Raw genomic sequence first — 12,214 nt, 5'->3', positions numbered from 1 at the left:
GCACATGCATACATACATATTTCTATTTTGTTGACAGGCTTAAGTGTTAATTTCACTAGGCCAGAAGGTCATACTTTTGGAGGGTTTTTGTTTTGTTTGGTTTTGGTTTTGGTTTTTTGAGACAGGGTTTCTCTGTATATCCCTGGCTGTCCTGGAACTCACTCTGTAGACCAGGCTGGCCTCGAACTCAGAAATCCACCTGCCTCTGCCTCCCGAGTGCTGGGATTAAAGGGGTGCGCCACCACCGCCCGGCCTCTTTGGTTCATTTTTGATGCAGGGTTTCGATGTGTAACAGCCCTGGCTATCCTGGAACTCAGTAAGTAGACCAAGTAGGTTTTGAATTCAGAAATCTCCCTGCCTTTACCTCTTGAGTGCTATGAATTAAAGGCATGCACCACCACCACCTGGCTTTTGGGAAGGGTTCCATATATTTTTCTGTTCTGTTGTTTATTACTATTTTTTAAAGCATTTCATGTAGTCCAGGTAGGCATCCTACTGGCTATAGAAGGGTTGACCATAAACTCCTGATCCATCTGCCTCCACTTCTGAGTGCTGGGATTATAGGCTATTTAAGTGGGTGGTACTGAGATCAAATCCAGGACTTTGTGCATGCTAGGCTGCTAGGCAAGCATTCTACCAACTGAGCTATGTTCTCCACCTTTTTTTTTTCCCTGTAGATAGGATGTTGCTAGTAAACTCTGGCTAGAAGTCACTTTGTAGACTAGACTGACTTCAAACTTACTGAGATTCACCCACCTAAGCCTACCCATGTTTGACTCTTTTATTTTTTGTTAATATTAACATCAGCAAATACTTGAACCCAAAGTGTTTTGTGGAGGATACTAAAATATTAACACATAGGCTAGGTATATAGCTGGTAGAATGCTTGCCTTTGCATGGACAAAGCCTTAGGTTTGAGTTACAGTACCACAAAGATGTTAACCCATTCAGTTCTTGCCCTGAAGGCTTAGACCAGCATCCAGGAAAGGGAAAACCTGATGAGATTGAAACCTGACAGTCCAGGAAAGCTCAACCCAGTATAGTGACTCAGCCCTGTGTCCCCAGCACTCAGAAAGGAGGCTGAGGCAGGAGGATTGCTATAAGTTTGAAAGCAGCCTGGGCTATATAGGTTTCCAGTACAATCTAGGCTATATGGTGAGGCAATATCAAAAGAGAAAAGATAAATAAAAAGGGAAGGCTTGGGGGCTGGTGAGATGGCTCAGTGGGTAAGAGCACCCGACTGCTCTTCCGAAGGTCAGGAGTTCAAATCCCAGCAACCACATGGTGGCTCACAACCATCTGTAACGAGATCTGGCGCCCTCTTCTGGAGTGTCTGAAGACAGCTACAGTTTACTTACATATAATAAATAAATAAATCTTAAAAAAAAAAAAAAAGGGAAGGCTTCTTGAAGGAAAGGGCACTTCAAGTTGGGACAAATGACTAAGCTTGGTGAGAGATGACAGGCTGGACCACAGTTGAAAGCCACTGTGTAGGTGCTGAAACTGAACTCTGGTCCTCGGCTCTGAAAGAACAGCAAGTGCTGTTAACCCTGAGCTATCCCTCTAGTCCTCTCTTTTTTTCTACTTAAGAGGGAGAGAGGACTGGAGAGATGGCTCAGCAGTTAAAAGCACTGGCTGCTCTTTCAGAGGTCCTGCGTTCAATTCCCAGAGACCACATGGTGGCTTACAACCACCTATAAGGGGATCTGATACCCTTTTCTGGCCTGCAAATGTATATGAAGCAGAACACTCATACATTAAATACATATATTTAAAAAGAATGGCGGGAGAGAAGGAGGTGAGTAAAGGTAGCCATTATTCCATATATCCTCTTTACAATGTACTTTAAAATGTATTGAGAGTATGTGTCAGGCTGGAGAGATGGCTCAGTGGTTAGGAGCACTGACTGCTCTTCCAGAGGTTCTGTATTCAACTCCCAGCAACCACGTGGTAGCTCACAACAATCTGTAATGCATTCAGTTCCCTCTTCTGATATATCTAAAGGCAGCTACACTGTACTCATATACATAAAATGAACAAATATATCTTTAAAAATTTTTTTTTAAAAAGAGTGTATGTGTCTGTGTGCAAGTAGCTGCCATGTGAGTGCAGGTACCCTTAGAGGCCTGAAGTCATATCCCCTGGAGCTGGAATTACTGGAGGTTTGCCACAGACCCTCTGGGTCCCTTTGCGTGGAACGAGTCTCTGGGGCAGGTGGGCAAGGCGTTGGCGAGTGACAGATAGACCAACATGCAAGATTGTGTAGAATCTGAATGTAATGTCACAAAGTGAACACCAGTCTAATATAGTACAAAAAATACAAAGGGTCAGAAGTCACAGCAGGCGAAGTACATTGAGGTTACCCTGATACAAAACAAAGGAATGACTTTCAAAAGGATTTACAGGAACCAGGTAGATGTTTACAGTAAAGATAAAGCAGTCCTGCCTAGGGTCAGCTTAGTGACAGGCAAGGATTTCACACTCTAGTGTTATACCTTTGAACCTTGTGAAGGCCAGCACCAGGAGGTTCTGCTCTTGGCAGGCCTCATGAATACTGCAATATCACAACACCCCTAATTCCTAGGCCTTGCTAAATTCTTATATGAGTGTAACTTTTAAATAGCTGGAGAATCTCCATTTGTCAGAAGAATTTACCAACTTGCTTCTAATATGCAATGTAGCCTGTACTGAAGATTTCTATCTCAGTGGGATTCCCTGGCTCTTTCATGGTAGTCCCTTGATTGGGTGCGATTTGCTACTGTCCTTAGTAGACCAGCTCTGAGCTACTGGCTCAGTCTTTTGTAATGCTTAATTAGTTACTGAATAGGTTAACTTCCTTACTGCATTCTTACAGGATTCTAAGCTCCCAGGCTTCTGGGACCTTGGAACACTGGGGAGACTTAACTATAACAGATTTTTTCCATACACCAGACTAACTCGGGAACAGGGTATGAGTATGTGGGTAAATAAGAATGCCGCCATCAATGGAAAGAGAGGCCCATTGGACTTGCAAACTTTATATGCCCCAATATAGGGGAATGCCAGGGCCAAAAGAATGGGAATGGGTGGGTAGGGAAGTGGGGGGCGCTATGGGGGACTTTTGGGATAGCATTGGAAATGTAATTGAGGAAAATATGTAATAAAAATATTAAAAATCAAAAAAAAAAAAAAAGAATGCCAAAGCTCCAGGAGGTGAGTTTCCTTGAAACTCTTTTCTTTCTTTCTTTTTTTTCTTTTTTAAAATTTTTAATATTTTTTATTACGTATTTTCTGGGATTTTGGTTTCTTTAAAAAATACAAAATTATTCTAAGAAGGTTCTTCCATTGTAACCCAGGTGTGGGATGTAAGGCTGCTTCAGATTGCCCATGGCAGCTGACATTTGGAATTCTGGGAACTTTTCAGCGAGTATATAAATTGGAGGGCCTTGAGAAATGTGGTAGGTGGTTGTTGGTCATTTAGGAAGGCTTGTTGTTGTTTGGTAGTAGCTGTGGTCAAAGAAGAAATGAAAAGAAAGAAATTAGATTCAGGGATCTCTTCTTCTTTCCTTCCCCCCCAGCCCCCATCCTTGTTTTCTCTCCTATCTAGTTTCAGAGAGTGAAACCTGTGGGGATAAAGAGTGGGAAAAAGAAGAACCCACAAACTAGCAAAGACCAGCTACAGATGTTCTTTCAGAGGATCCAGGTTCAGTTCCCCTCAGTTCCCAGACTCATATCAGGCCACTCTTAACCTCTGCCACGCCCTCCGGTCAAGTCTGCTTGGTGGCTCACAACCATCCGTAACAAGATCTGGCACCCTCTTCTGGAGTGTCTGAAGACAGCTACAGTGTACTTACATATAATAAATAAATAAATCTAAAAAAAAAAGTAAACCAACATGGACACTACCATACCTGGCAAGCACTATGTTTAAGGTGGGAGCTTATGGCTCCTTCCATGTGTCCCTTTGCTCCTGCTAGCTGGCCCAGATCTCAGAAATGGAGTGGATTATCAGTTACGTAGGTCATAATCTAATTGCAGCAATGGTTCCAAATGTGGTTTGGTTGTTGGAGCAAGTCAGTGCATCCCCTAATCAATGTGTGGTTAGTGATATGATTTGCCCTCCACAGCTTCTAGTCAAGACCATCAAGAACTGTTTATTCATGATCCTCCTGCCTCTACCTCCTGGTTCAGAGGTTAAGAGCACTGACTGCTGTCCCAAGGGACGTGGGTTCAATTCCCAGTACCCATGTGGCAGCTCATAACTGTCTGTAGGACATCCTAGGGGATTATACTCTCACACAGAAATAATGTAGGCAAAACACACAAAATAAAAATGAAAAACAAACAAACAGTTTGCTCCTTGCAACTGTCAGGACTGAAAGGTTCCTTCTCAACTCTTTTCAACCCCTGTACCTGTCACAGCCATATCTCCAAGATGCCTTGTTCTTCTCTGTCCCACACTGGTCTATCACACTGGTAACAGGCTGATTGGAATTAGCAACTATTCCAGCTACCTTGATGAGAGACTGAAAGGGGAACTTCCTCCACAAGACTTCTAGGGTCCTAATGGTCCAGGGCAGCGGTTCTCAACCTTCCGAGTGCTGCGACCCTTTTAATACAGTTCCTCAGGCTGTGGTGATCCCCAACCATAAAATTACTTTTGTTGCTACTTCATAACTGTAACTTTGCTACTGTTGTGAATTATAATGTAAATCTCTGTGTTTTCCTATGGTCTTAGTGAGCTCTGTGAAAGGGCCATTTTGACACACAGGTTAAGAACCACTGGTCGTAGTAGAGTGTAGTAAGCTATCCCTTTCTTTCACATTTTTATTATTTTTGTGTGAGGGTGGTACACGCACCATATGACGTTAGAGGATAACGTTCATGAGTCAGTTTTCTCCTTTCACCTTTTGGGTCCTGGGCATTGAATTCATGTCACTGGGCTTGGTAGGAGGTGTCCATAGCCAACAAGCCATCTGTTTTGTTTTGTTTGTTTTGTTTTTCAAGGGTTTCTGTGCAACCCTGGCTGTCCTGGAACTTGCTTTGTCGACCAGGCTGGCCTCAAACTTACATAGATTCACCTGCCTCTGCCTTCCAGGTTTTGGGACTAAAGTGCACTTTTGGACAACATCCGGCCTCTCCAAGTCATCTTGACGGCCTAATCTATCCCTTTCAAGGCAAAGGACAGGCTACCGTGGTCCACTCCTACCACTAAAAAAGAGGCACACTGCAAGTTATGGTTCTGAGTAGGTCCCCAAACAGAAGGTGGCATTCTCAAAAATCTGCCTGCCCAGCAAGCCACCTGGTCACTACTATTTCATATGCATGTGTGTTTTACCTGCAGGTATGTATGTGTACCGTGTGCATGTCTGCTTCCCAAGGAAGCCAGAGGAGGGTGTCAGATCCCCTGGATAGGGGTGACAGGTGTGAGCTACCATGTGGGTGCTGGGAACTGAACCTGGAAGAGCAGCCAGTGCTTTTATCTGCTGAGCCCCTCTCCAGTCTCTCACTTTGTGACTGTTTGTTTAATTTTGTGTCTGTATGAGAATATGCCACATGTGTACAAGTGCCCCAGAAACCATCAGATGGCATTAGATCTCCTGGAGCTGGAGTTACAGGTTGTAAGCCGCCTAATATGGTGAAAATGAACTCTGCAAGACCAGCAAGCATTCTTTTTTTTTTTTGGGGGGGGGTGTTTGTTTGTTTTTTGATATTTTCAAGACAGGGTTTCTCTGTGTAGCCCTGGCTGTCCTGGAACTCACTCTGTAGACCAGGCTGGCCTCAAACTCAGAAATCCGCCTGCCTCTGCCTCCCAAGTGCTGGGATTAAAGGTGTGCGCCACCATCACCTGGCAAATTATCCAGTCTTAATGAAGCCCTCGATGCTATGTTCTAGAGGTAAATACACTCACAATTTGCTAGTTGCAGTTTCTGTGTTCTCGTGACCTCAACTGTAAAAATCTTGACTCCTCATAACACTCTATTTTCCTAGAAAACATCAAAGCTGATGATGTGGGAGGTTTTCAGAGAAGACAGCTATGTCCTTTCAGAAGACAATTCCTACATCCTGCTTTATAAGGCAGATAGCAACCCCAAACCATTCATAGGCAAAGACCTCACCGGCTCAGGAAGCAGTTAGCAGTGAAGTACAACCCTCTCATTGCTCAAGAGGCCAGCACTATCTTCTATTGCTTACACATTTCTCTCAAGAAGAAATAAACACATTACCAATCTCTACACTAAATTCTGCCTGGATGGAGCAGGAGAAGCCTAAATTTCAGTCACCAGAAATTATCCTTCCCTTTGAACCTTTGGAGAAAAATTTGTTTTAGTACAAATATCTAAGATGGCACACACTAGTGAGGGTATCCGTAAAATTCTAAATCCTCTGTAAGGAAGTTTCTTGCTGACAGGCAGAGAGAGACTGCTGCTTCCTACTGGCAGCAGAGTAGACTAGAAAGGTCCTTCTAGAGTAGACTTTGTTCATTGTCCCATTCAATTCTCAGCTTCGAGGCTGTGCTCTCCAACAGCTTTGTTTTGCATCTTTTGCAACAGGGTCTCACACTGTATCCCAGAATGGCCTAGGACAGGAAGTAGTCCTCCTGAGTGCTGGGGTTGGTTACAGGCAGGAGCCACCACACCAGACCTCTCTGATGTTTTAAAATTCGTTCTGTGTGAAAAGGCATGAGTGGGCACTGCAGGAATGTGCCCAGCTCCAGATGGAATGGCAAGTCTCTCCAGTATAATTATGCACAAGTCCCCCTCCCCAGCCCCAGTTTCCTTGTTTAAAGAAACTGCTTTGGGAGCTATCTGCAGGTTCTCCTTGTTAGAAACGCTTAGGGTCAAAAAGTAAAAGACTGCCCCTCCAATTGAAGTGTCTAGACAAGGCAACCTAGGAAGTGCACTTGGTTTTTCTTCTAACTCAGATGGTAGCTGTGTCTTTTCCCATTGGCTGAGGGCCAAGCTCACGCTCTTGCTTTGTTCACCAGACTGGCCTCATACTCACAGAGAGCCAATCTGCCTTTGCCTCTGGAGTGCTGGTTAGGTTTGTGCCACTATGCCCTGCTAAGATTCTTTTTTTTTTTTTTTTTTGGTTTTTCGAGACAGGGTTTCTCTGTATAGCCCTGGCTGTCCTGGAACTCACTTTGTAGACCAGGATGGCCTCGAACTCAGAAATCCGCCTGCCTCTGCCTCCCAAGTGCTGGGATTAAAGGCGTGCGCCACCTCCGCCCGGCTGCTGCTAAGATTCTTAAGTTAAAAAAAAAAAAAAGAAGAAGAAGAAGAAGAAGAAACAATTTACTGTAAAGCTTCTTGTGTTAATAGCAAACATGGGAAGAGTAAGACCACTGACCCAAATCAGCATGGTTAAATTAATTCATGTATGAGGGCTCCCTCTCTCTAAGGTGGGGTTCCAGAGATCAGCCTTGGATGTGAGGAAGACAAGGCTTTTATAGGTCAGTGGTAGGGGGTTTCCAAATGGGGGATTTGGTGGGTAAAATGGGCCGGGTCACAGAGGCCCACTGTAAGCAGAACAAGTTAGGTTTACAAGGTCCCTAAAACAAAGGCACGGTTGCAAGGGTTGCAAGGGGGGCATAACAAGGTGGTCACAGGTGGCTGTATAGCCTTTTGAAATAGAGGTAGGGTTGCAAGATGGTTATACACAACTTTTTGAAACCAAGAAATGACTATGATTTTAGGAAGAGACAGTACAGAACTATTTGTGGTTAAGGTTATAGGTGGGGCATAGTTCAATCCTTGAGAAACAGGTTTAATCATAAAAAGGAGTGAACTGGCTTGTCTTTACTATCTATACGATGACTTTTAAGACTAAAATGGAGGCAGACTGATTCTTCACTTAAGGGGCGGCTATTATTTCCATCTTATAACTGGACAGAGAAGTTTTATTTATTTATTTATTTTTGAGACACACTGTTGCTCAGGCTGGCAATGCTCCTGCCTCAGCCTCTGGAGTGCTGGGATTACAGACATGAGCCACCCGGCCTGGCTTAGAATACTGATGTATCCTGAGACTCCATGTAGTAACCATTAGGTTACATACACGTGGCCAGACAGGTTTTGGGAAACCTGGTTACTCTCCTACCTTGTTGCCTCCTCCGAGTCAAGAGACTGCTCAGGCCTAACGCATTTTCAGAGAGCAACGGGTCATCCGCCCTCGAGTTCTCTGCAAGGTGTTCCTTGGCCCTAAGGATGGGCCACCGGTACTCTCTCGGAGCCGGAACCCAGAACCGCGTCCCTGCCGCAGATACTCAGGAGGGCTCCGGGAATCAGGGCAAGGGGACCAAGGAAGCTGCCCCTGGGCTGAGATAGGTGCGGGGTCACGCAGGGCGTGCACCGCCCTCCACCCAGCACAAGCCCGCCCCTCCTGGGAGTGTAGAGAACAGGGAAACAGGCGGGGCCTCTCAGCACAACGGAACGCCACCGCACCTGACCGTGCCTCTCCTCCGGACGGGGTGGGACGTCCCTAAATGGCTGCACCGCCGGGGTCCGAGGGTCACTCTCCAGGCGCCCTTGACAGGCCCTCCCGCCACGCCACCTAGCTTGCTAACAGGCAGCCCGGAGCAAGGGCGGAGGAGCACTTTGGCTTAGCCAATGAGCGCCCAGGGTTCTGAGATGCGTCCAATCAGAGTGCGGACAGGACAAACAGGTTAGGTTGCGCGCACTCGGCGCGAGAGGCGGACACGGGCGCACGGGGCCGCTTCTGCTGTGGCCTGGGACGGCCACCGCTCTGCTTCCCGCGCCCCGGCCGCGGGGGCCCCGCGAGTTCCCGCCGTACACACAGACGGGCGGGCCGTCGGGACCGAGAGGGCCTCGTGCAGAGGCGCTCTCCTCGGAAGCCACTCTACCTCAGCCGCTTCTGCAAAAAGGCATGAGGGACGGCTCCTGGCTTCTGGAGCGTGAGGTGGCCTCGGGGTCAACCCGTTAAGGGGACTGCGCGGACGGCCCGGCACGCCTTCCCCCAGCCCTTCCTCTCCCGGGCCCAGCGGCAGGCGCGGGAATCCACAGAGGCCGACATGTTCCCGAGGAGGCCGCCGGCCACCCTGGCCGCCTGGCTGGCGGGCGCGCGGGGCGGGGGCCTGCTGGCCGCGCTGGCCAATCAGTGCCGCTTCGTGACGGGCCTGCGCGTGCGGCGAGCGCAGCAGATCGCGCAGCTCTACGGCCGCCTGTATTCCGAGAGCTCGCGCTGCGCCCTGCTCGGACGCTTCTGGCGCCGGCTGCGCGGCCGCCCCGGCCATGCCTCTGTTTTGATGGCGGCGCTCTCCGGTGTTTTCGTATGGGACGAGGAGAGGATCCAGGAGGAGGAGTTGCAGAGGTGAGCCTCTTGGCTGCAGCTGGCGTTCCTGTTCGGTAGAGAGGGGTGGGCCTGGGCGGGAGGTTGGTGGGCACCTTGGGGCTTGAGCTGTTGACAGTGCCGGTTTGCACAGTGGTCTTTTGAGTACGATGCAGTAGATTGAACCCATTTTAGCACTCCGTGTTACTGCCCCCATGCCTGTTAAATCCACTTGTCAGGTTAAAAATAACCACAAGAGAGACGACTTCGAATGGGTAGTATGACACTAAAGAAAATATTCCAAAACCAAATTAGATATCTGAGGTATACAGGTGATTTTTCGGGTAATCAATGTACCCAGAAAAGTGCAAATTCAAAATAGGGCTTAAAATAAGCCCAAGGGTGTGTGTGATGTAGCATGCCATTTATAAAATGACTGCGATCCAGATGGAACTCGGGCTTTGCGCGGACAGCCCACTGTCATTGTGACTTGTGTCTTGGCACATTCAAGAAGCTGGGAGGGATCTTGTCTGTTTGCACAAAGCAGTGGCCTGGATATTCTAACCTGTAAGAGTTAGGTTAGGGTTTTGTTGTTGTTGTTGTTTTGTTTTGTTTTTGTTTGTTTTTTTTTTACTGCTTTAGAACTCTTCGAATACTGTACCATTAGGTTTTGTCTGTGGAAAAGCCCATTGGCATTGATTTATTTTTGTTAACCTGTAGTTCTGAGACTTTATATTTTTTAGATAATCTTAGAAGGAAAGTGCTTTTACATTACAATGTTTCTATATTCCTTTTAAACAGTCTCAAATTGTGCTTCTTACCCCTCCACCCCACACCCTCCATTCTAAACCGTAGTTTCAGGAACCAACACCAGCTTCTTCTAGATATTTCTTAGGGAGAGAACCTGTTTTACATTTTTTTGGTTTTGATCTTAACGTTACAAATGAGAGCAGAGCAGAGCATGGTGGCTCATACCTTAAACCTACCTACCTCATACCTTTGGGAAGTAGAAGGAGGCAGAGTTCAAGGCCTGCCTGGTCTACAAAGAGAGTTTCAGGACTACACAGAGAAATCCTGTATTGAAAAACAAACAAGGCCAGGCAGTGGTGGCCCATGCCTTTAATCCCAGCACTTGGGAGGCAGAGGCAGGTGGATTTCTGAGTTCAAGGCCAGCCTGGTCTACAGAGTGAGTTCCAGGACAGCCAGGGCTACACAGAGAAACCCTGTCTCGAAAAACCAAAACCAAACAAACAAAAACTGAGAATAGAGTAAAGTTTATATTGTGACCTATTTGCTATTAATATCCATATGGTAAGTTTCAAATTGTGCAATACTGATTTGAAAACTTGTCTCATGCTAGAAAAAAAGAACTGGGACTATCTTCCTAGTAAGAAAAATGTCTTTTAACATGGTCGAGGGTGTTGAGGGTAGTATGGCTGCAGAAAAAAAAAGAAGACTTTTTGTTTTGTTTTGTTGTTGGGGGGGGGTGTTTGTTTTTTGTTTTTTGGCTTTTCGAGACAGGGTTTCTCTGTGTAGCCCTGACTGTCCTGGAACTCACTTTGTAGCCCAGGCTGGCCTCAAACTCAGAAATCCGTCTGCCTCTGCCCCCCAGGTGCTGGGATTAAAGGCGTGCGCCACCACTGCCAGCAAAAGAAGACTTTAAAACAACATATTAAAGTCATAACCACAGGCAGTCCTTTTACGCAAACGTTAAAGCATGAAAGCTGTTTGGTAATTTTTTTTTCCCAGAGCTGAGGACCAAACCCAGGGCCTTGTGCTTGCTAGGCAAGCGCTCTACCCCTGGGCTAAATCCCCAACCCCTGTTTGGTAATTCTGAGTGTTCTTTTCTGTTCAGTCTTTTGTGCTCCCTCTCCCTCAGATTTTTGAGGTAGGACCTGTCCATTATTTGGCCAGGTTAGCCTTGAACTTGTAGTTCTCCTGCCTTGGCCTCCCCAGTGCTGGGATTTCAGTTGTGTACCATGACACTGTAGTTTCTTGTTGGAGAGGAAGCTAGGATGCAGGTGTGTGCAGTCAAGCTGGAGCTGCAGAGTGTGCTTTTCTCAAGGGCTCCGCATTCCATGCAGTGAGAAGATTATAGTTTTGCTTTTTAGCCTTTTGGTGCTTAAGAACATTTCACAGGCTGGGTGTGGTGGCGCTTGCCTTTAACCAAACACTCAGGGGGCAGAGGCAGGAAGATCGCTGAGTTTGAGCCAACCTGGTCTACATAGTAAGATCTTAAAAAGCCAGAACTACATAGAGAGACTATGTCTCAAAAGAAAAGAGTGTATGAATGTACATGTATCAAGTACAATCTAACTAATCTTATTTAACCTTACAAAATAATTTTGAATAATTGGTGCATTAGCTATAGAAATAATTTTGTTAGTCTCCCCCACCCCCCTGCAAGTCAGGTTCTTACTCTATAGCCTAGGCTGGCTGGAAACTCATTATATAACTTACACTAGCCTCAAACTAGGACCACTCCCTCTGAGTGCTGGGATTACAGGCAAGAGAAATTAGATCTTTCTCAGTTTATATTTTTATTACATTTATTTATGTGGTGAGTGTTGCTTTTGAACACTACAACCTTTGGCGATCAAAGAACAATCTGTAGTTGTTTCTTCTGGCATGTGGGAACCTGGGATCAAACTCAGGCCCTCAGGCTTAGAGGCAAATGTGTGGTGGTTCTCTCCCCTCCCCTCAACATCTCTCAATACCTGTCTAGAATTTTTATCCAGTTGGCTTCTTTTTTATTTGTTTGTTATTGTTTTTGTTTTTGTTTTTGTTTTCCGAGACAGGGTTTCTCTGCATAGCCCTGGCTGTCCTGGAACTCACTCTGTAGACCAGGCTGGCCTCGAACTCAGAAATCCTGCCTCTCCCTCCCAAGTGCTGGGATTAATGGCGTGCGCCACCACCGCCCGGCCCAGTTGGCTTCTTAAGCAAAATA

The 12,214-nt window shown here is 46.4% G+C and overlaps 1 protein-coding gene across 1 annotated transcript in view; it reads left to right on the top strand.

The window, feature by feature from the left end:
* The first annotated feature begins 8,649 nt into the window (after positions 1-8,649).
* The window catches only part of Stard7 (StAR related lipid transfer domain containing 7), a 28,827-nt gene continuing 25,262 nt past the window's right edge, over positions 8,650-12,214 (top strand). Inside the window, exon 1 of the mRNA XM_021155481.3 lies at positions 8,650-9,309. Within this exon, the coding sequence (XP_021011140.1) occupies positions 9,011-9,309 (299 nt within the window). The 5' untranslated portion in view covers positions 8,650-9,010. The remainder of the gene's footprint in view (positions 9,310-12,214) is intronic.

Source organism: Mus caroli, unplaced genomic scaffold (genome assembly GCF_978045245.1).
Source record: "Mus caroli unplaced genomic scaffold, Mus_caroli_1 scaffold_2, whole genome shotgun sequence".
NCBI classification, from domain to species: Eukaryota; Metazoa; Chordata; class Mammalia; order Rodentia; family Muridae; genus Mus; species Mus caroli.
This window is presented reverse-complemented; position numbering and strand designations above follow the sequence as displayed.